This window comes from Desmodus rotundus, chromosome 7 (assembly GCF_022682495.2).
Source record: "Desmodus rotundus isolate HL8 chromosome 7, HLdesRot8A.1, whole genome shotgun sequence".
Classification (NCBI taxonomy): domain Eukaryota; kingdom Metazoa; phylum Chordata; class Mammalia; order Chiroptera; family Phyllostomidae; genus Desmodus; species Desmodus rotundus.
The window spans coordinates 87,984,654-88,008,796 of record NC_071393.1 but is presented as its reverse complement, the minus strand read 5'-3'; the positions used below and the strand labels follow the sequence as shown (position 1 = coordinate 88,008,796).

General features: G+C 42.2%; 1 protein-coding gene across 3 annotated transcripts in view; it reads right to left on the bottom strand.

Annotated features, from left to right (window-relative positions):
• Nucleotides 1-24,143, bottom strand: part of CGNL1 (cingulin like 1) — a 152,328-nt gene that overhangs the window by 75,194 nt on the left and 52,991 nt on the right. For 2 of the 3 annotated variants that reach the window (XM_053928490.1, XM_053928491.1), the window contains exons 2-8: nucleotides 19,774-21,370; nucleotides 18,891-18,985; nucleotides 17,066-17,168; nucleotides 13,332-13,433; nucleotides 12,634-12,782; nucleotides 11,373-11,508; nucleotides 3,077-3,289 (exon numbers count right to left, since the gene is read on the bottom strand). In XM_053928490.1, coding sequence (XP_053784465.1) covers nucleotides 3,077-3,289; nucleotides 11,373-11,508; nucleotides 12,634-12,782; nucleotides 13,332-13,433; nucleotides 17,066-17,168; nucleotides 18,891-18,985; nucleotides 19,774-21,354 — 2,379 coding nt within the window. In that variant the 5' untranslated portion in view covers nucleotides 21,355-21,370. The remainder of the gene's footprint in view (nucleotides 1-3,076; nucleotides 3,290-11,372; nucleotides 11,509-12,633; nucleotides 12,783-13,331; nucleotides 13,434-17,065; nucleotides 17,169-18,890; nucleotides 18,986-19,773; nucleotides 21,371-24,143) is intronic. The other variant, XM_053928492.1, reaches the window with a different exon arrangement.

Genomic DNA, 24,143 nt, shown 5'->3' with positions numbered 1-24,143 from the left:
ACTAAAGGGGGAGGGAGTTGCTGGAGGGAATGGGAGTACTAGGCAGAAGGGGGCAAAGGGGGAAAAATGGGACAACTGTAATAGCATAATCAATATACTTATATCATAGTGATATTATTTTAAAATAATATTGAAAAATATTATATTTTTAAAAATATACTTTAAAAAGTTCTATTATATAGTACCCACATATAAATAATGTAGCAAAAAGGCAGCATCTGTTCACTAAATTAACATAATTTTTCCATTAAATATGTTCTGGCACATTTGGTCAGCAATTACCTTCAGAAGCAAAAGCTAAGGTATAAAAACATATTCAGAATCTTCTTTAAAAATAAAACTACAGGGAAACTCAAAAGCAAGGCACGGAAACTCCCAGAGTAATGGCAGATTTCCTAAAAGACCTGTCACATCATCGTTGGAGAAAATCCAATGGCAACCACACAGCCAGCCTGAGAACCCAGTTAAGAGGGGAATCTGTCCTCCACTTGCTCTCACTCATCAGGCATTGCACAGACGTGACTGTATGCCGGGTACTGTGTCAAGCTCAAGGGACACAGATCATACCTGTCGATCTACAAGTGGACTGTGTTTGGTTGGGTTTTTTTTTATGTGATTCTTTTTTTTTTCTTTTTCTAATTTGAAGCACTGCTTAAAAGTTGGGAGATGTCACACCAACATCCAGCTATCTGGCTTCTCTTTAAAAATTGAGAGATCAAACAACATGGGCCCAAAATGGGCAACTCTGAGCTGAGCAGAAAAGCAACTGACCTTACAGCAAAGGACACACTTTCCAGCCTGCCACAGTCCCCACCATGCCCCACTGTCACCCCAACAACACTCCCAGAGCTTTACTCATTTAAGTCCCTGTCTGGGCCTTGAGGTACTTGAGTCTGCCAATCTCAGCCCATGAAAAAAAAAAGTGATAAAAATGGCCTCTGTGCTTAAAAAGCTCAGTCTCATGGAGTCAGCACACAAAATGATAAATTACAACATGGTGTGATACCAACTAATCATTCCTGGTAGAGGAATAACCAGGATGCAACAGAAACCACAAGGAAGGTGCGACTGATTCTAACAAAAGGAGTGGAGGCATCTGGGATACCTTTAGAGAAGAGGACATTTAGGAAGGATCTTGGAGGATGAGTAAAAGTTGCTCAGGCAGAAAAGTGGAAGGAAATCATTCCATATAGGTGAAGATGTGAGAGGACTAAAAGAAAATGGAGTTCTCTGGAGACGGGGTTAGAAACAGAAGGGACTTCTCTTGCCTGCCATGCTCACAGTTTTGAACTTAAGTCTGGGGCCATGGGGAGCCAAGGCAATTATCAAAGCAGAAGCTGACATGACCGGATTTGTTCTTTCAGGGAAAGATGCTGGCAGCAGTGCAGAGTATGACCTGGGGCAAACAGCCTTGCTGACAGGCACTGGATGCCAAGGTGAACCCCTTTGTGTTCACTTCCTCGTGCTCAGAAACCCTACATTCTCTGCCAGTGATGTACACCTTGGCTAGCTCCCCTGTTGTTTCTTTCACAGAGAGATGTGAAAGAAAGTGTGCTGACCCCTCTTCAACTGATACAATGCAAAGGCCGTGAACTGACACACAACTCTGACCTTCAAAAAGGTCAAAACGCCATAGCCTAAATCTCTACAGATTATCTGGACTCCACACAAGAAAGATAACCTCTTTCACCTACCACGCTCCCCTTTCTCGTTTACAGTCCCTGGGCGCAACCCATGTGTGGTGCCAGTTTAATCTTCCTTACAGCAAAATTGCTGTAACCATGCCTGAACACCATCCTCAGCTACCTCCCCTTCGATGAACATGCCACGTTGACTCAAGCTTTGATGAGTTAATGTCTGAAGATGATACACACAGGACGGGCCCAGAGGAGCATCATCTTACTCAGTAGCATATTGGCATGTCCCCCACGAAGCAACAGCACAGAAAGGCCACTAGCAAGGACACCAGGCTATTGCACACAGGCAAAATGAGGTAGAAAAAACAGACATCCCCTGAAAGCAATGAAAATTCAATCAGCTGTGCTTTTCTCCCTGAAACTAAACCCTATCTCAAAAGAATCTAAGTTAGGCAAATCAACAAGTCTTTTCTTTTTAACTGCCTCAGCTTTAATAACCCCAAACAGACTATTTCCCAGACTTTTTATTGTTATAACAAACAAACCCATCATTCACTTCTTGTCATTTGTAATTACCGGGCCATAACTGAAATCAGTGAATCACTACGGAGCTTAGCGAAGGGAGGACCTGCGGGCTCTGAGCTCACTGCAATCCTCACAGAATAAACAAACCGTTTCACGAGTTCTTTCTCCGTCATCTCTGACCTACACATTGCATGCACTCACTCTGTGCCTCGTGCTCTGCAATTCCCCTCTTTCCCTAAAGATGGCATGATATTTCAAAGCATTTTCCTCTCAAAACATTGCCTTTCCTCTTCTTCAACAACCAACATGAGGCCCACACCAAAAGACTTCCACATAATTTAGGAGAATCTATTTGTAGGAGCCAAGAATTCAATTAAGAGAAAAACCATCTTGCAAGGGTTTGGGCAATTCAGCCAATTAACCTTCTCATAACTTTGTTGAGAAAAGAAGCTGAAACGTCTAACAAAAGGCTTTGCAAGTCAGAAAAAGCAGGCTGGGGCAGGGATGAAAGATCCCAGAAATCTGGGTCCCATCTGCAGTCCTGTGCCATCAGCAAAACCATCAGCAAAAGTCGTGGGCCGATGACCTTTAGGCACCTCTGGAGGGGTGCAGATCTCTGCTCTGCAAGGGGCTACAGAGCTTCCAGAGTTCATGCGAGGGCCTCTAAATCTCACCTGGTGCAATAGCATTTAAACATCGTCCTGAATAATTTTTAAGTTTTTAGACTTGACACAGTCAACAGCAGCACAGTTGGAGTTATTTTCTGTGAACAAGTTCTGTTTCCGTGACGTGACGAAACAGAAGACAGCTGGCAGGGCCATAGGACACAGCTGGCCCGTTAGCTGTTCCTGAGCCACACTTCCTCGCCCCTCCTGACACTCATTGTGGGCTGGCCTGCAGCCGGGGGCACTCACCTTGGTCGCCTCTTCCACACTCTCCCTCAGGGCCTGCAGCTCGGCGTCGTACTGCTCCTTCAGCTTCTCCATCTCCTGGTCGTGACTGGAAACCTCTTCCTTCAGGGCTCCCTTCAGGGCGGTGAGCTCCCGCTCCCGCTTCCTCAGGAGGTCTTCCTGCTCCTCTTTGGCAATGAGCAGATCCTGAAGGTCCTGTTTGGCCTGTAAGAGTTCCTGAAGAGAGGAGACGTGAGCAGGGAGGTGAAGATGCACCATCTCTGTCAAGCGGCCCCTCTTCTCCCCTGCAGTCCGGCCACTCAGGGGAGCAGTGGCCCCCTCACCTGTCCCCCCACCTCCGCCCCCACACTGTCTCCTTCCTCACACAGACGGGACCATCCCTTCCTCTCCCCTTTCACTCTTCAGAGGTCATCATTCCCCTTGATGTAACTAGCTCGGCTTTCTTGCGATTTGAGGGAGAAAAGGGGAATGGATTTAATTTTCATTGCTTTGAGGGGATATGTCTGTCTTTTCCATCCCACTTCATTTCTGGGCCATGGTCTGTGGCCCTTGCTAATGAGGTCATTATGTGTTGTTGCTTCACAGGGTCGTGCTGACTTGCTGACCTTGCTGACTTCACATCCCACTGGAACCCTTAATCCACAATCCCAGTCCTGGGGCTGACCCCACCCCCTGTCCCCCTATCTGAGCAGGGAAAAATACTCACATTTTCTCCTCAGCCACTCAGAGCTCATGAAGAAAGTCACACAACTGGGGCAACAAGTTCCTCTACAAATCGCATTACCTAGACCCACCCGTGTGCTGCCAAAAGCTCAGCAGGCATCCCTCTGCGGTGCCATCTTCACCCCAGACCTGCTCAGCTCTCCTCGAGCTCAGAACCTGCCCTCTCTGGCAGACTCCCTTCCCTCACCCCTTGACTGGGACCTGGGCGTGGCTGCCTCTGCTCCCTCTCACCCCAGTTCTCCATACTTTAGGCCTTCTCCCCAACACAAAGCCACTTCACAGTGAGCTGTCCCTGGCCAGCCCGCTCCAAGTCCCAACTGTATCCATTATCTTTTTTTCCGTCATTTTGTTCTTTTCTGTTTCTGGGCATCTATGTCTCTCCTCCCTCAGGGCACAAGAATCCTCTGAGTCAGGAAAAAGAAAAAAAAATTTCCCACCAAACTTTTTGAAAGTATAATTTCTGTTCACTGCCTCAACTTCTTGACCACCTACTATTATTCACTCTCTATGATTCATCTCTTGCTATATGGCTTTTATTCCTGGACTACTAAGAGTGCCCCCTCCAAGGTCACAGTGACCTCTTAACCACCACATCCAACGGCCCCTTCTCAGTCCTCGCTTTTCTTGACCCCTCTTTGATCCTCCCACCTGTCTCCTTAAACTTTCTTTTGCCTTGCAGTTCACACACTACACTCTCCTGTTTTCTTCCCTCAGGCCATTTTTTTTTCCTGTGACAATCTTTTCTGGCTTTTCTCTCCCTCTTCCAAAAAGCTAAGATGATCCCCAAGAATGTACCTTTGCATTCCTTATTCTTTTTTTTGGCAAGCTCATCTACTTTTCTCCAACTATTAATTCTATGTAAATAACTCCCAAACCTTTGCCTTCAATTCTTCTCCTGAATTCAGACCCGCACTTGCAATGACCTGCTAGGCACGTCCATCTTGATGTCCCACGGGCACTTCAGAGTCAATGACCTGCTAGGCACGTCCATCTTGATGTCCCACGGGCACTTCAGAGTCAATAGGTCTATGTTCTCCCTCATGCTCCTTCCCTTCTGCTTCCTTTGTTCATTATTCTCATGAAGTCACCACCTGCTCAGAAGCCTGGCAGCAATCTGACCAATCTCGTCCTTGACCCTCACAACCAAAGAGTTAGTTCTGGAACATCTTCGACTGCTTCCCTCGTTTCCCTGGCTTAGGCCCTCATCCCCTCCTGCCCAGGTGGCGTGCCATCGCCACCCAACTGCTCCCTGTATCCAGTCTCTCCCCTGTGGCCTCTATGGCATTAGCCACATGGCTTCCTCTGAAGTGCCCTTCTTCCTCTCTCTGCCTTTCAGACCATTTCTGAAGACTCATACGACCTCCTCAAAGAAGTCCTCCTGGAATCCCCTCCCTGAATACCCATCTCACTTTAGCTGTACTTATCACAGCACTTGAAACTTTAACTTCACAGTCCATATATTTATTTTCTTATTATCTCCCCCGCTAGACAATCAGCTCCTTGAAAGAAGGACATAAATCTGACTATGTTTTTGATGCATGGATCAATGATATTGGGAATGTGGCTGCTCTGAATATAAATAACTTAGCATGTACAGTACGTCAGGAGTGTGGAGATTCCTGGGCAATCAGAGGCATGGTTGCTACTTGGGGACCTGAGGCCTCAGAGTCAAGCTACTGCCCATTCAAGAAGTGTCATTGATGAGGGGATAAAAATAGTCTCGCTGAGTTAAGTACAACTGTCAATAGCATCTCTTTCCTTTTCTTTAGAACATGCACATCCATTGAACCAGGGAAACCTCTGCAGTCCCAAGGTAGAGCTGTATCGCATAGCCCAGGGCTAGTCCTTCAGGAATCTAGCTATAGGCATTGATAAGCTCAGATGAAACGGCAAGAGATTCATCCCAGTAGCTGAGACAACTCTGGCTCTTCCAAAGCACCTACCACAGAACATAAGCAATCTTATGAAAATATACACGCCCTGACATTTATCAAAGGGCACGTCCTGCCGCTGCCGCTGCACAGCCCTCCTTAACGGGCAGCAGAGACTCCCCTGTCACTGTTGCTATTGGCTCTTCTGTCAGGTCTTCCTGGAGCCTCCTGCCAGCCTCTGCACCACGGCCCTTGAGAATCTAGCCCCCATTTCCTGCTTTGATTCTCACACGTTTCTCAATTGTTTTGACGATATGGCCGTTCCTCTTCCCACACTTATCTTTTCCAGGATATATCTGTGTTTTGAGTTGCCTTTTGTGTACTGCTGCCAATGCATGTTGGGAACCTCGGTTTTACGGACCACTCTACACCAGCACGCTGCTATCTGTGGCTGGGGCTGGGGCCTAAGTGGACTGTGTTGCACAAATCCAATCAGATTACACTTCACCATATCACTTGGTAGCATTTGAAATTTTCCAGGGTAGAGACCAGAAAGCACAAGGGATTTCAAAAATGTTACTCCCTCACTTCAGTGGCTTTACTGACAATTATACCAAGCCAAAGATGGGAGATGTAATATATAAACTTCAAAAATAAGACAACACCCATTAGAAATGAACGTGCCTCTCTACAGACTCCAATCAAAGAAAACGAGGGAAAACGCTGGCCATTCCAAATCAGTGCTGTGAAAACCTAGACCAGCTGCACACGCGAAAGCAGCCAGGAGCTGAAGGCTCAGTGTGTATGGGGGTGTGTGTGCGGGTGCGGGAGGCTATAAAAGTTGACTGTGTGTGGTACCTACTACATAATAAGACTTGTGCTACACATTTCCAAACTAAAGCAAAGAAACGTGACCAGAACCGAAAAAGACAAGAAGGAAGGAAAGTTGAGAGAAAAAGGACGTCCTCTCCGGGCCCAGCAGCAGCCAGGGGCTGTCCTGCCTGCGTGCGCACTGAGAGATGCTCACCAGACGCCCGAAGCAGCAGCGTACTCGCCCACAGAACGCTTTATTTCACGCGCCACCTACTCACAGGTATTCTGTGTCAGAGGAGGAAAATACTGATCTAAACCTCCTTCTGCATAAATGCTGCCCAGTGGTTCTAAAGGGCCCCTCTCTCTGGCCCATGCTCAATTAAAGGGTAAGTAAAGGGTTTTATACCAAAACTGTAGCTGACAGAGAATTATGCAATTATTTTTTTTCCAGAAGGACAGCCTAAAAAGTGTAACATGGCTGGTGAGAAATGTGATGTTTTTAACTTTTTTTAAAATTAAAAATCCTATAAAACGTTCAGTAATATCATTTCTGGGGACAGTCTATCCCCAGATCCATACAGTTTCATAACCATCACATTTTACTGATCCTTAGAGGACTCACAGGTCTGCAAAGTCAGAGATAAAATGCCACAAGGCCGCTGGAGTGAGGCCAGCTGCCAGCACCGCAGGCTCCCAGCAACGACGATGGTCAGTAATGGGAAACTCCACTGTCGTGGCACTCAAGACAGATGTTCCGTGTTTCTGCATTTCCCCCTGGGCGGAGGAAAACACATTTTTGGACAAAAAAGTAGCTGAAAATTTGTTCTATAATCATTTTTGTCAATTGAGTTAAAAAACAAAAATTTAGAACCATCAGCTGTTTGAGGATAAAAAATAGTCATCCTATTGCTGAACCATCCTATGGCTTATCCAGACAAAACAGGATTATTTTCTACTCTTTCTTCCTTCCTTATTCCCTTTCTTCCTTTTTTTTTTTTAACTATTGTATCCTCTCTGTTTACTGGTTCCACTTAGGTGCCCAATGTTATTTAACAAAATGTGAAGTAGTATTAGAAAAGACTTTATGAAAAATCTTGTGCATTGGGCATCTCACAAAACACAGGGCCCTCGGCCATTTTCAAGCATTCAAAAGCACAATGTGTTTAATGCTCACTGTGTTTAAGAGTCTGTTCTAAGCCAAATACCGTGGAAAACTTGGCCACGACTGTAATCTGCTATCAGATTCCCCAGCCACTTCTTATTAAGATATGAAGAATAAATTGAAAGAGACGAGGAGATGGAGTCTATTTTATGAGTGATAGAGAGACCATGTATCATGTTTTAAATGTCACTGACACGTCAAAGGAAAACTGATTTAAACAGTGAGGATGATTTTCCAGAGGGAGAGAACCCCACTTCGGCATAGAGAAGCTAACTGTGCCTTAGCGCGTCTTGCAGAAGGGGAGCAGTGGAGGGTATACGTAGTTCCCGTTACGGGAGAGAGACCACCAGAAAGCCAGCAGCATCAGGAATGTTTTTAAGAAAAGATGTGCTCTGTTTTCCTTTCCCGTTCGCTCATTACTGGCCGCTGCCTGAAAACACATCATCACGACTGAGGCCCTTATCCTCATCCCAGTTTCCACTAGCAATGTGTCCAGAAACTATTTAATTAATTAAATTATGTTCATTGATATATGCACAGTATATTGTGTTTAAAGAGGCAAAGAAGCATATAGCTCATTTCAAAAATATTCCCTTTTCTTAAAATGATGACATTTTAAAAATAATGTTGAAATTTATTTCTTCATTTGCTCTGCTGCTTAGCATGAAGTGGAGAAAGATGTCACGTGATATGTTATTGAATTAGCTGGCTAGGAGAACAAAAAGATAGATACAAAAATAGGACAAGGTCCAATGTGCTAACATAAAGAATATAAAAGGATTGAGGCTATCAGAGCAAAGGGCAAATAACAATTATAGTTTTCAGTTATTGGGAAAATTCAGCAACTGAAGGGACTTCCCAATAGCTAAGATAACATCTTTCCCTTTTAAAATCAATGAAATGTCAAGGAATCATAAAATATGTCGAAGCCTCACTTTCTATTTAAATTTGGTTGTGAAGCTACGTTTTGACTAAGCTATAAACTGTTCAGTGACATCATTTCTGAGAAATTATCCTTAGGATATTTTTCTACAGAAGGACAAGGATACATGTAAAAAATGCTCACCATATTTTTTTTATAATTTAAGAAAAAAAGAAACAACTTACATGTAGGAGGATGATTCAATATACTGTGGCTTATCTCCTTAAAAATGAAATAAAGACTAGGGTATAATAAGGAAAAATGTTTCTGACATTAACTTTTAAAAACAGAGATCAAAATTGCAGGAGCATTGTAACCGTCCTACATTATGGACTCGTAGATGAAACCTGTCAAAGGGTATGGAGGCAAACAGAAAATGGAGAAATAAAATTAGTTGCTGCCCTGGCTGGTGTGGCTCAGTGGACTGGGTGCTGGCCTGTGAACCAAAGGCTTGCTGGTTTGATTCCCAGTCAGGGCACATGCCTGGGTTGCAGGCCAGGTCCCCAATGCGGGGAGTGCAAGAGGCAACCATATATTGATGTTCCTCTCCCTATCTTCCTCCCTTACCCTCTCTCTAAAAATAAATAAATAAAATCTTTAAAAACAATAGTTGTTAAGATATTAGGAAAATAAATGTTTTTCTACCCACCCACCCCCCATTTTAAAATTTCATTTTATGGTTTTAATAATATTTCAGTGATAAATACACACATTCTCAGAGCTGCATTCTAATACCCTTTGTCTCTGTAATTCTGAGCGCTGAGAAGAAGGCTGAGCCATGAGAAGCAGTATAATACCAGGAATGTGGTGGTTTTTAAGAAATCCTTGGATAAAAAGGGAAATACCAGGTGGTAGAAACAGGCCTAAAGCCTTCTCAGGAGAAAAGGTCTAAACAGAGACAGAGCGATGGTCCTGTGGGGAGAAGAGAAATGATTCCCCTCTACTAGCCATGTGAAAACCAAAAGAAAGCAAAAAAACAAATTCATACCTCCTGTGCAGTGTGGCCACAGCGCTCAGCTCTCCGCCCTCGCCAAGTCATGGGGAAGAGAGAGGCCAAGTTCTAAAGGGCAGGAACTAAATCCTTCCTGGGGAATTACTTCAAAACTAAACAAGGAAGGGGGTGAGAGAACAATTGACAGCAGAAACTGAACAAGGAGCTTTAGGGACTTAGGAGCCAGCAGCTTTTAACCCCAAGAAAGGGACAAAGACAAGACTCAAGCCCGCCAGTAGAAAGTGAAAGTTCAATACCAACAAGGTATCTCTCATTTGATTTTTTTTTCTTTGTTCTAAATTGTGTATCATTAACTTTTCAGGCTATTCCTATAAAACAAAGTTTATTAAGAAAATACATTTCAAAACCATGGCAAAAATACAGGGTGATGATAATGTTACAGCAAATATCAAAACATCTAAATGGGCACAGAGATAAAACTTTTGTGTTCTTGTGACCCTTGATTAGACTAATTTCCAACAAAAAAGTGTAGACGTTCAAAACCTATTCTTGCTCTCTAATCACTTTATATATGTGTATCTAACACCTCAACAGGATGGTAACCTAATTCAGGGAAAAAATAATAATTGTCTTTGTAAAACCCCATAATAATTAACAAATGCTAAGCAGAGGAAAGAGTCAACCTTATCTATTGACCCACAGATTGATAAGAGCTAAATATTTAATAGGGGACATACTAATATGGGCAGAGGCCAGATGGGCAGCCTGTGTACACAGCAAATAGATTCATTCATTCATTCACTTACTCATCCATAATGCATCCAGCCAGCCACCCACCCACCAAATATTTACTAAGTGCTCTATGTCCTAAGCACTGGGATAGCTGCTGAGAATAAAATACTGAGCCAATCATAAGCAACCCTGCCCTCCTGGAGCTTACAGTCTTGTGGGGCATTAAACAAATAAAAATTTAAACTGTGATAAGTACTATATGGACATTAATGTCTTTTCAATGATTTTCCATAAATAGCATCACTTACAAAGTATTTTTCCCAAATTTTAACCTAAATCTATTGGTGTAGAGATATAAATACAAATTTACTAAGACACAAGGGATGAACACTGTGAGGAAATAATCAAATAGCCTCTTCAGAAGATCGGTGGGTTGGGGGAAAAAGAGCAGAGAGTAGGGAATGGGGGAGAGGGCTATACCAAGATAAATGAAAACTCAGATAAGAGTGAAAGCAATGTGGGACTCTTGATTGGGTCCTAGCTGGGAGGTAGGGGGAACACAACCATAAAACATACTTGGAGACAACTGGAAAATTTTGAATAAGGGCCCAGGTCGTAGAATTCTTGTTATGTTTTATATATATACAGGAATTATTAAAATTTTCAAGTGTGATAATAGTATTGTTGTTGTAAGAAAATTCCCCGATTTTTCAAAGATGTATGCTTAAGAATTTAGGAGTAAGGCATGTTATTATCTGTAATTTGCTTTGAAACAGTTAAGCAAAGATAAATAAATGGATGCATGAAAAAACAGAAGAATGGATGGACAGATGAATACGTGGGTTAATATCACAAAATGTTGACAACTGTTGTATCTGGGCTGGGGCTCTATGGAAGTTAAAGAAGGACTCTTTCTACCTTTCTATATGGTTGAAAGTTTTCTTACGACAACATTTAAAACCACCACATATGATGCTCTTACTGAATCTAACCATAGGCACAGGTGGAGCCAATGCACAAAATAGAGGACGGCTCACAGCTCCCAGTCCCTGCCCTACCTCCACCACCTCATCCCCTTCAGGCAGACGCGCCTGTCTTGTCACCTGACTCCACAGTTCGCTTACCTCAATGAGAGCCCCCTTCTCTCTGTCCTCGGATCGTTTAGCACTGTCCAGTTCATCGTGCATTTCTGAGAGCTGGTCCTGGAGATCTCTGATCTCAGTCTGGTGCTGTTCCCGCTCCATCTTCACCTGGAACAGCCTGACAGGAAAGGAATCCATCAGACAGACTCTCCTGGGCTCTGCTTATTTTCATTCAGTCTGATTTCAGATCTTCAGATGCTCAAACAGAGCCACCTAAAGCCCCAAGGAGCCCCCCATTCTCTGCTTTCCCCCACCCTGCCCCAGTACTATAGATCAGAAGAGTCAGTAAATACAGCCTGTGGGCCAGTCTGGCCTACTGACTACTTTTGTAAATAAAGTTTTATTGGAATACAGCCATGCTCATTCATTTATGTATTGCTTACAGTCGTTTGCACAACACAATGGCAGAATTAAGTGATTCTGACAAAGACCATATGGCCCATAAACCATAAAGTATTTACTATCTGACAACAGTTTGCTAATCTCTGCTCTAAATCAACTTCACAATTAATTCTACTTTTTTATTTTGTAGAGACTTTGCTATACCCTAAATTTACTGATTTTTTTTCTTACTAACCTCTTTTCTAACATTAACTTCTAAGAATGTTTTAAAAGCAAAAACCACCCATCAAAATAGCCAAGGCAATTAAATGCTTTTATTATAAATATAACATGCTACCTTTCTTGAATTTCCCTCCAGATTTCACTCCTGCTTGACCCTTCACTTAAACGTCCCATCATGTCTACAGGGTTTCATAGCACGGTTCCTTTTCAGACCTCAGTTTCAGATCTTCTTTTTTACAGATTTTAATGCAACACAATGACAGGGCCACCTTGGGCTTGACTTTCCATCTCTGCAAACTCAATAGAAGCATAAGCACAGGTTGCAGAGACCAGCACCACTCAGGATAAAATTCACCAACTGGGAGAGTACGGTGGTCTCGTGACATGGGCTTTGTGGAGGCTGGGCTCAGGCTCCTTGAAATCCCAGTCTTCAGGTATCGCCACTCAGTGTCCCTTACTTCTCTTATGTGCTATGAGGTCTCCACTAAGGACTGAAAGTTTACAAGACATCCTCTAAGGTGTACAAAGAATTTTAAAATTATAACTTTTCTGCTTACCAAGGAGAATAGGAAGAGTCAGCAGCCGCTTCAAACATTTGGAAGACCAGGTAACACTAAATGGACCTAAAAGGTTCTGCCTATATCGGAAGAAGGACACAGGCTCTTGGCCCAGAACTTACTCCTCCAGGTTTTTCCGGAGCTCCCCTTCACTTTCTTCCAGGCGCTGCTGCAGCATGGAGTTCTCTTCCGCCTTCTTGTCATGCTGGCTCTGGAGCTCTTCTAAGTTTGCTTTCATTCTTTCTCTCTCTTCTTTGAGGTTCTGTTGATTCTAGGATGAATACACGTGATTTTAAAGTACCTCCACTATACATTAATGTCATCCCACAGAAGCCTACTTCTAAACTCAGATGGACTCCATGTCTTTGTACTTATATTATTAATTATTAATTGCATTATTACTTATTAATTGAACTACATAATTAAAGCATAAGAGTTTATAACTAGAAAGAATATTAAATATTTAATGTGTTGTAATACTTTTAAAAGAGAAACATAAACACAGCTAAACCTCATTCTGCTATTTTGATTACCGGTACTTAGTTCCGATATATTATACGCATCTAGTTTCCTATTGGCCTGTCTGACCAAAAAGTGTTTTCTTTTACTCTTTCAAAGCAAACAGTCTCTATATGCTTTGGTTACTTAAAAAAAAAAGTTATTTGGACAGTAAGAGCCCATATACAGAAATTTACTTCAGTGATGAGAGGAATGTTTCTTTCAGGGGAAAAAAATTGCCTTTCAATTCACTTGGGCATCCCAAGGTACTTAAAATATTCTGTATCAATCAAGGCAGGGAAAAAAAGGAGAAATCAGATACCTTGACTTCCAGTTGAAGTTGTCTCTGAAGTTCAGCCACTTCGGCGGTCAACTTGTTTTTCTGCTCCAACAGATCTTTCACTTCAGGTGAAGAACTAGAAGCCTACAATGAATTGCAAAGATACACTAATTTAAATGTTCAAGGTGCTTTATTTTAATTCTCTTTCCCCAAAAATATAATCAGAGCAGTAACACAAAAATCTTAAGACTCAATTCCAATGTAGACCCCTACAGAGAAGGGGAACGAGGCCACCTTCGGGAGTGGTGGGAGTGTCCTGTGTCTTGACCTGGGTGGTGTTGCATTGACACATACCTAAAAAAAATCAATAAACTATGCAGTTAAGATTTGTGAATTTACTGTAAGTTATATCCCAATAAAACAATGTAAAAAGATCAAAATAAGTATTTGTGAAAATTCCTCTACTGCATAAAGTAATACCCAAAGCATGACTCTGTGTTCCCAAGGACCTTTGTATAAAAATATGTTGCAGAATTTTCATTGGATTGGGAACTATTGCTCCATAACCACCAATGAGATTTCTATCCTTCATTCTCTGTATATGCCTGTATGCAAGCACTAAATAAATGTATGCTGGCTAAATTGGCTTTCTTCTGAAGGGGAAAGGTCAAGTCAAGGAATACGTATAAAGGACCCATGGACAAGGACAATGGGGAAAAGGATTGAATGTGGGAGGGGGGAGGGCAGGGGAGAGGAAGCGGGGAGAATGGAGACAACTGCAATTGAACAACAATAAAAAATAAAAAATAAATCAAACCTTATTAAATTAAAAAAATAGTTGTCACATTTCCATAATGGAGAGAGTTATAATGAAAAGGGATCTGATCAAAGAGAATCTATTAGAAAATATCTCTAATCTGATTATGAATATTAATCATAATATTCATAAGAACCTCTCTTTTTTTCTTCCATGGATGTAATAATAGGATGATGTTCTCCAAAGGATTTGGCTAAAATCCTACAGTAAGGTGGTTAGAAAACTACAAATAGGGAAGGGGGAATAAAAGCAGGAATCGAAACTAGAGAAGCCAGTAACTTAGCCCTCATGCGCCTGAATCCAGGAATGAGTTGTACGTGATGAACTTGGAATGCGGTGTTTCCTTACCTCCTCCTGTGAAGTTAACCAGAACCCTCCCTACACAGTCAACAAAAACACAGGACTTCCAATTCTCTCAGATAAAATGAGAACAATCCATTTTAGAAATCTAAATCCAACCCATGAGGAACTTACACACTGCTCTTTCCCAAACAAAAACTCTGCCTGCTTTGCTGTTTTCCAATATGGTCTCAGCCCATATGGGAGAGGGTTCTTGCATTCTCTCAGAGGAAATCCCTTACCTGACACCCAAAAGATAAAAGTCCAAAGCCTGCCAGCAAATAATCAGATTCAGAAAATAAGAGGGAGATAATGGGAGTAGAAAAACATGGGCAATGGGGCAGTCACTACCCCATGATCGGAGCCAGAAATCTAAGAGCCATAGTTCATTTCCTCATCATCTCTCCCTAAATTCAGCAGTGCTTCTTAAATGGTCTCCCTTCCCCTAATCTTACCTCTCTCAAAAACCCACAAAAGGAATGAATTTTAATGAATATGACACTATCCATTCCTGTTTAAAGTCCATCAATTGGCCCCAGCTGGTGTAGCTCAGTGGACTGAGCACCAGTCTGAGAACCACAGAGTCACTCACTGGTTCGATTCCCAGTCAGGACACATGCCTGGCTTGCAGGCCAGGTCCCCAGTGGGGGGTGCATGAGAGGCAACCACACACTGATGTTTCTTTCCCTCTTTCCCTCCCTCCCCTCTGTCTAAAAATAAATAAATAAAATCTTTTAAAAAAAAAAAAGTCCATCAATGTATCCCATCACCTTCAACCTGAAATGGAAACTCATGTGATTTCTAAGGTCCTTCCTACCCGGTGCTTCGTCCCCACATACTCTCTGCTCCCGTTACACACAATTTCATCCACCCCCTACATATGGCTAGCACATGCCTCTTCACATTTTATTTGTGCCATTCCCTCTACCTACAACCCTGCATTCCCTTCTCCCAGAGAACCCTAGTGTTACTGACTCCAGAAGGGCTGTCCTGACTTCCCCGGTTTGGGCTGGACACCCCTAGACTGTAACCCACAATCACAATCTTAACATCAAGATCAAAGGATGTAAAAAAAAGTAGACCAAAGGATATGTTCTCCCTAAGAATATGCAGGTAATGAAGAGCAAGAATCAGAATGATAATTTGGATTTGAGAGTTTTAGCAAACAAAACAAAACAAAACAAAACCTTAACTAATTTTAAGAACTATGTAGAACTCCTACAGCAAAGTACATAATCTAAAGAGTCCCCACTGGCTATAGTTAATGTATGTATCAATAAATATTATACACAGCAGTGGGCAAAGGTAAGTTTACAGTTGTGAGTATGTGACACAGTTTATTCTTGTATTATTATTTATTAATAATTGTATTTTCCTTTTTTTAAAGATTTCATTTATTTATTTTTAGAGGGTAATAGAGGAAGAAAGAGAGGGAGAGAAACATCAATGTGTGATTACCTCTCATGCACTTCCAACTGGGGACCTAGCCCACAACCCAGGCATGTGCCCTGGCTGGGAATCAAACTGGTGACCCTTTGGTTTGCAGGCTGGCACTCAGTCCACTGAGCCACACCAGCCAGGGAGTAATTATTGTATTTTCCATACGAACAAGTGTAAACCTACTTTTGCCCACCCCTGTATGTATATATGTGTTTATATGTATATGTACACATATATACACATAAATATACACATGCATATACATATATGGTTTGAGTTGATGCTCCATATGATTGAGTTGAGTTCCATTTGATGCCAGAGCAGCAGTCACGGGCAGCTGAGTGCTAGGGGAATACTGAGCAGTAGAGAAAAAGGCAGTCGATGCTTAAAGGTGTCCTTAATATATCCTCCCAAAGTTGGAAAGAAGCTATAGACAAACTTCCTATTACATACCTCTGGGTATCTTTTGTTTCCTGCCCATACAGTATTCCCCTTGGAGGAGAAAGGAAAGACGCACAAGCAAGAAAGGGGCCCCAGTTCACGGTGGTGTAGAACTGAGGAACAAGTAAGTGTTCAGTCATCTCCCTTAAACGCTTCTTCCTTTCAGGGCACAAGGTGTGTCTGACATATAGTAGATGTTCATCGACTATGAGAGGAATCCTTTTTTAACAAGAGAAAATCTCCAAGTCCCAACTCGAATTCAGTACAATCAATTAAACAGACAGTTTTAAAAAAAAAAAATTGGCGCTACTCCACTCCTTCTTTTCCCTTCCACCAATGTTGGTTGGCTTCACCTGTCTCTATTTCTTAGTCTCTTGATTTTATTCTTTTATTTCTCATTCTCTGAAGTTCCAGAGCTTGGGATCCAGCCAGTTCACCAGATTGCCTATGATAATACTAGGCAAATTCATTACTTTGCTTCATTCTTTCTATTATTATTTTCCCTTTCTAAATCTGTTTCATCCTATTATGTTTTTAAAATAAAATATCTTACAACCTTTCTGAAAAAGAAAAAGACAGGGTACAAATTTAAAACATGATCTTCCATCTCAGTTACTGCTTACTACTCAAGAAGCTTCTCATTCGGTGCTATAACCAATTATACAGACCGAAGACACAGCAATTTGTTTGCTACATTCCATGTTAAATGTCCTCTGCAAGATACAAAACTTCAACTTACTTGATTATTTCCTTGTGTGCTTGCTGCTCGAGACTTTAAAGTCTGGATTTTCTCAAAGACCAGGTTGACTTTCCTTTTAGTAGCATCATCATTATCGGTGCTTCTGAAAAAGAGGCAAAAGAGCCTGACTGGTGTGGCTCAGTGGGTTGGGTGTCATCCCACAAACTGAAAGGTTGCTGGTTCAATTCCCGGTCAGGGCAAATGCCTGGGTCGTAGGCCAGGTCCCCCGTTGGGGGTGTGCAAGAGGCAGCTGATTGGTGTTTCTCTTGCATATCAATGTTTCTCCCCCTCTCTTTCTCCCTTCCTTCCCCTCTCTCTAAAAATAAATAAATAAAATCTAATATTTTATGTGCCATGACCCACAAACAAGCCCTTATAGAAGACAAATTGCAAGAGGCATGATTTTTTTTTTTTACAAAAAATTACAAAACCAGTGGAGAGCAGAATGGATGGTTTATTTTTTCATCGAATAAACTGTCCTATATTACTACTCAGTTTGAGACAGAGGTTCCACTTTCAAACATGTGAAAGAGACACAACTTCTAAATAAGCTTGGAGAAAACATCCAGTGAAAATTTAATAACTTTTTTTTTATTCAAATGAACTATATTCATTCCAACAAGGGATTTCTCCTCTGTGTCTCAAACATGCATACATTCTTACTTTTAAATCTTATGCTTAAGAATGATCTGCAGTGATCTTAGCTTGTTTAGCCTATGTCTAAAAAAATAAACCCCCCAAGCCAAGACTGTCAACACAGCAGCCCTTTGTCTAGACTTTGACAGGTAATGAACGATTGGCTAAAGTCCTATTAACTTCAACCACACCTTCTATCACACATACCTGACAACTGGGGGGAAAGCTTTTTTTAAATAAGTTTCTTTAAATGAGTGCCTCTGCTAAGGTCCGTCTCACCAGTATCTCAAATCATGAACCAAAAATATAAAAGAATTTAGAGAATTTTAAAAATCAAAAGTTTTGCTACCTTAACCTTAAGTAAAACCCTTCACAAAGAGATACTAATAACTAGTTCTTGGCTAGAAGAATAGAAGAATTTCTTTGGTTCCTATTTTTTTTCTCAAAAGAGCCCTTATCTTATATTTTGAACCTGACTATTTTGTCAGCTCTATATTACTGACAAATGATTGTAAGGCTCAATACAAAAATGTGAAGTGTTTTGATAACCAATGAGTATTTGCCGTGTGACTTTCAGTCATGTCAGGGTGTAAAGCTTTTTTTCTTTTTAATCACATCTGATGAGAGAACTGAAACAGAAACTTCAAATTCCTGACCTAGAATTCCAGCACAATTATTATCTAAGTAAGGACTGCAAACCAGATTACGCAAACTCAACCTCCAAGATAAGTACGTGGAAAGCGCTGCTTTTAAATGACTCATACATGCTTTAAAAATAATGGAAGCAGAGGCTCCTGGCCAGTGTCAACTCTGGGGAGGAAAGGAGGTGTTTTTACTGGTAACTTCTCATAAGGGACAACAGAGTCCTAGGGTGAGCATGGCAGAATGCAAGGCGACAGCAGATCAATTCACAATGGAATAACGGACATTCTTCTATCTTTGAATTTGGTTTTAGTGACAAATTCAGTAGAGTCATGTAAAAATATATTCATTTGTAATTTTTAAAGTATGACATCATCCCACCACCCAAGATTTAAATGTTGCTGTGAAAACTCCAGCCATTGAATCTTAACCCTCAAACAGCTCACAGAGGGCCCCAAGGGAGGGCAAAACACAAGGTCTCAGGAAAGGAAATTAAGAGCCCCACAAGAAATGACAATATTTTGCTCCTTCCAGGAAATGCACTAACCCTTCTTTGAGGTAATTGTAAAGTATCTGCTTGGCCGTCTCCTCATTGGTTTGTTGAGTGAGCTCTTGCTGGCCTTTTAACAGATCCGGTGTGGCCTGGAACATAAGGTCTGTTATTAGATGGTGTTTCCAGGAAGAAGGCAAAACCCTGAAACACAAGCTTCCAAACTCATTCCTACTTCCCAGAAATGATTCCTCAGGTAAGGATCCTCATTATAACTGGCTCCACTACTTAGTAAGTAGCTTGGCATCCTTGGACAAGTTACTTAACTTTTCCTCACCCCAATTTTCTCACTTGTAAATTGAGGTTAATAGGACCTACCTTCGCAGGGTTGGTGCCATCCTATAATATACAACAAACAGTGACTGACACTTAGAACCTTATTATCATTTTTATCATTATCATTATTTTTTATTGTGTCTACCAAGACACTAAATATACCACTTAAATAAATACCATCACTTTAGAGTTAACCTTAAATTAGGGTTAACCTAATTTCTCAGGCCAGAAATTAACCCAGCCACTCAAGTTCATCATGAGGAAAATTAATACACAAACCTAAGCACTGAACCTCTGCATGGAAACAAACTCCATGTACTTCCTGACTTCACAGCTACACAAACGGAAAAGTGCAGCATCTCTATAGTGTTCGACGAGTTCCTTTACTGACAAGCCCCCAGTGGAAATCTAGTTGTACTTGAATTATCTTAGGAAACCATACAATTGGCAGCAGGACATACCTGTAGGAAACACTCTGGTAAAAAACGGGATGTGCGACCACCCATTCCGGATGGAGGATATGTATTTCTACGGCCTCCTGCAGCATGAGGCTGCAGCGTTTAGGGGAGGGGAGGGGAGGTTAAGGGGCCTCACACGACATTACCTGAGTACTTGAGGTGGGAGTAAATGTCTTCACAGAAATCTTCTTGGCACCAGAGTCAGGTGAAGCTGCTGGCCCCCGGTTCTGTAACATCAGCGTGGCGGTGGCTGTTTTGATTTCCTCCTCCTTCTTATTCTGTGCTGGGAGGGAGGATGCATGTGCGGTCATACTTTCGTGACCACCTTTGCTTTCTAGAACTTTCCCCTCTTTGCTCTGCTGGGGAGGCCTGGGGTGGGCTCCCTGAAGCTTGGTGGAGGCTCGGCCCATGCTCTGTTTCCCACGGTGCTCCTGGGCTGGCGGCCGCTGCCACACCTGCGAGGGGCGCAGGAGGTGTTCGCTGGACTTGCCCAAGTTTCGGCTAAATTCGTTGAGGTACTCCGAGTTCCCTTGGAGACCAAAAGGAAAGGCACTATCCACACTTCTGGACCTCTTTCTGTCATCTGGATTGATTCTGTTTCGCCTCCCAGGCCTTCCCCTTCTCTGCAGCCCAGGTTTTTGGTCAAATTTTTCAATTAACTGATCCACGCCAGGAATTGATCCCGTATCAATATCGCGCCCAGTCCCGGGCAAGAAGGGGATATACCTTCTGTTTTCATGACGATTCACATTGTCAGCATGGATGGCACATTCTTGATCATCAAGCAAAAATCTGTACAAGGAGTTGGCCGAAGTGGGCGTTGTCGACGACGAGGAGGATCTCCGAGACCGAGCTCCATCCAGGATGGCACCGGCTGAATCTTGTCGCCGGAAGGGAAGCACATCTGGCCTGGTTTTCTTGTTTTCGGTGTGGGCGTGTGGGCCATGGGCAGGTAGGGGCCTCCCACTAGTGCAAAGGGCCTCCTCCGCCTGCCCCTCCTTGGTGCAGCTCTGCACATTCACACACACTGAGGTCTGCTTCTTGGGGTCATCTATGACCACCGAGCTGCATAAACGAATGGCCGTCACGTTGGATTTGGCCAGGTCTCCCAAAGGAGGGCTGGTAGGCTGGGAACTACTAGGTTTGGGAAAGCAAGTCCAACTCTTCTTATTGTTGATACCTTCTTCTGTTAAGGTTTTTAGCCAATTACTCTCAGGCAGTTGGTGATTTTGTACGTTCAACTCATTCTTCTGAGGGTCATAGGGCTGCAAAAGCTCTGGGTGCCTCTGAAAGTTCAGTACGTGGGATGGCTTTATGGGCCCCTCTTTGCACTCTAGAACCCCATTCTTGCCCTCAAAGGGAGAGGGTTGTTTCAGGGCCCTTACTGAGCTGGGCTGGGCATACGGGTTTTCTGGAAGCTGCAATTCTTCTGCACTGTTCTCCTCTAGCCCAGCCCCATTGCTGGGGTGCACAGGCAGGTTATTTATCATTGGAGATGGAAATGAGGGCCCGTTTTCAGAAAAAGATGGGCCTGGCACACAGCGCTCTGTATTATTCAGGACTATGTAGGGGTGGCCATCGATTCCCTGTACCCGAATACTGACACCATAGGAGCCTGCCTTCGAGGGCTGGGAATTCCTGGCTTTTTTGGTTTCATCACTTGCGAGTCTCAGATGGACACCGTATTCCTGCTGCACGTGTTGGTATTCACCAAAATACAGCTCCATGGTTCACTGCTCCCGCCTCCGGGGAAAGATGGGGTAAAAAGAGGACATTAAGTTAGAACTACTTCTGTTTAAATGAAGATTATGTGGGGAAATGTCAAAGCTTAAAGAAAACAAAACACTTTAAGCAGCAAGGAAACTTCAGAACCCAATGCTTGTCCAAGCAGGCCTTTCTGGATGCTCCTGGGCTCAGAGACCATGGTGTTTGTCAACACCGGGCTTGAACCCTGGCCCTAGGGTAGACAACTGGTATAATGGTCTGAAGCCTTTGACATAACCTCATGATTCTGTTTCTAGCTGACGGGCTGTTCTGTTTGCTTCATTTTTATCCTTAACTGTTCTCCACATACTTTTGCTATTTATATTTAACCAATAGGGAAATTCCAGTTACCAGCATTGGGGAAAGAGAAGAGTAGTTTTCCATGAAATCAATGAAGAGCTATGGTGTTTTGATGCTCACCACTTTTCTTTCTTCCTATACTATTAGTTTTTTTCTGTCAAAACAACCCTCTCAATCTTTTTTATGCATAAAGTGCTTTGAAATCTTCATCATTATTTGTTTGGATATACTGTTGAAAACCTTTTTACTTTAAGGAATCAGTTGTTTGTGAGACTGACAATGAGAGTAAATGATTAAAAACAATTTTTGATCATTTTTTCTTACTAAAAAAAATCAAATAACATATTGATCTTAAATATGTTATATAAAACCGAAGGCTCAGAGCTCTTTATTTTGTGATGGGTCCCAACGCCAAGAATCGCCGCCTTTACCCATCTGGTGTGTGGCCAAGCGTGTCAGGGACGCACACAGATCATCAGCCCATGCCACACTCGGCGGTTCTCTCACCAGAAATTCACTGCCATTGCACCAGAAAGCTCAAAGAGCAGTGAGAGCAGTAAGAACTAGGCACAGATCACAGCTGTCTCATTTCTTGCACTGTTGGCAGACTTTTGGAGTTTCTTTCTATACTGGCATCAATCTGGTAGCATATTTTCCAAGAAAATCATCTATTTGATCCACATTTTCAAATTGATTTGCACAGTTTTGCAAAGTATAAATCACTTCATCTCTTTGTCTACTTCTCATGACCTAGTTTTGTTTGTGTTTTCTTCACCAACTTCTTGATTTCACAGGTAAAATATTTGTCTATATTTTTTAAATTGTTGTTCCCCCTAAAGAACTAGCTCTTAGATTTATCCTTTCTTTTCTTTTCTTCTTTTTTTAAAAAATATTTTATTTTATTTATTTAGAGAGGGGGGAAGGTAGAGAGAAAGGGTGAGAAACATCGACGTGAGAGAAAAACATCAATCAGTTGCCTCTCCCACACACCACAACCTGGGACCAGGCCTGCAACCCAGGCATGTGCCCTGACTGGGAATCGAACTAGCAACCCTTTGCTTTGCAGGACAACATCCAACCAACTGAGTCATGTTGGCCAGGTCAGATTTATCCTTTCTTTTTTTTCATTTTCAAATTTATTGAGTTCTAGTTTGAGCATTATTATTTCCTTCTGCTTTTCTTTATTTTGTTGTTTTTGTTTCCAATTTCTTGACTTGCATGCTTCATTTGTTTATTTTCATTTTTAATTATATTTCATAAATTGTGATTTGGGACTGTGTCAGTTAGGAATTTTGTTGGTTCCTATTAACAAAGAGACCCAAAAGAGCAACTTCAGAGTTAGGATTTTGCCCTAGCCAGTGTGGCTCAGTTGAATGGAGTGTCATTGCATAAACCAAAAGGTTGCAGGTTCAATCCCCAGTCAGGGCACATACCTAGGCTGCAGTTCAGTTCCTGGTCGGGGTGTGTACGGGAGGCAACCAATCAATGTTTCTCTCTCGCATTGATGTTTCTCTCCCTCTCCCCATTTTTCTCTCTCAAAAAAGCAATGAAAAAAATGTCCTTGAGTGAGGATAAAAAATATGAGAGAGAAAAGTGGGTTTTTTCCCCCCAGAGGTAGGAAGTCCAGACTGGAATGAATGGATCCCAGGTTATTTTTGAGAAATGCCTCTTTTATCTTCCACTCATCTACCTTTAGTATCTGTTAGATACCTTATGATTATAAGATGGCTGATCCAGTATCACATATGCCAAAGGCTTATTAGCCGAGTCAACCTTCTTTTTAAGGAGCTTTCCTGGAAGCCCTGCCCACTGATCATCCCTTGCTTGTTATTGCTGAGAACTTAATCATATGGCCACTTGCCAGCCCCACTGACTGAAGGGAGGGCTGTGAAATAGGGTTTTTAGCTGGCCAGTGACATGCTCAACAAAATCACTGTTCTGTTAGTAAAAGGAGAGAAGAGAACGAACATTGGGAAGGCAGCTTCCCACCACAGTAATGTTTCTATTATTACTTTCTAGGTGCTTTGTGGTTTTGATTTCTTCTTTGACACAACAGTTGTTTTTGAGAAAGTTTTCCATATCCAATATGTTTGTTCTTGTGTTGTTTTGGTTTGGAGGGTCTCTATTCCTATATGTTGTACATTTCTACTTGCATTATAGTCAGGGAAAAAAAGGTCTATTACTTCTCCCTTTTTAAATGTATTAAAGTTTCCTTGTGGGCAAACATATGGGTTATTTTTGTCAATGCCTAATGAGTGCTGGGTGTGGTCCCTTTTTAAAGACATGACATTCAAAATGCACCCATTAAAACAACCTTACCAACTACTTGATTCAGCTATGGCACACCCTTACTTATTCTGTCTTTCTGATTTGTCTTGGGTCTCCCTGGAGACCCAAGAAGACATTAGTCTCCTGCTACTAACATGATGCTGTCAGTTTTGCTCGGTGATGA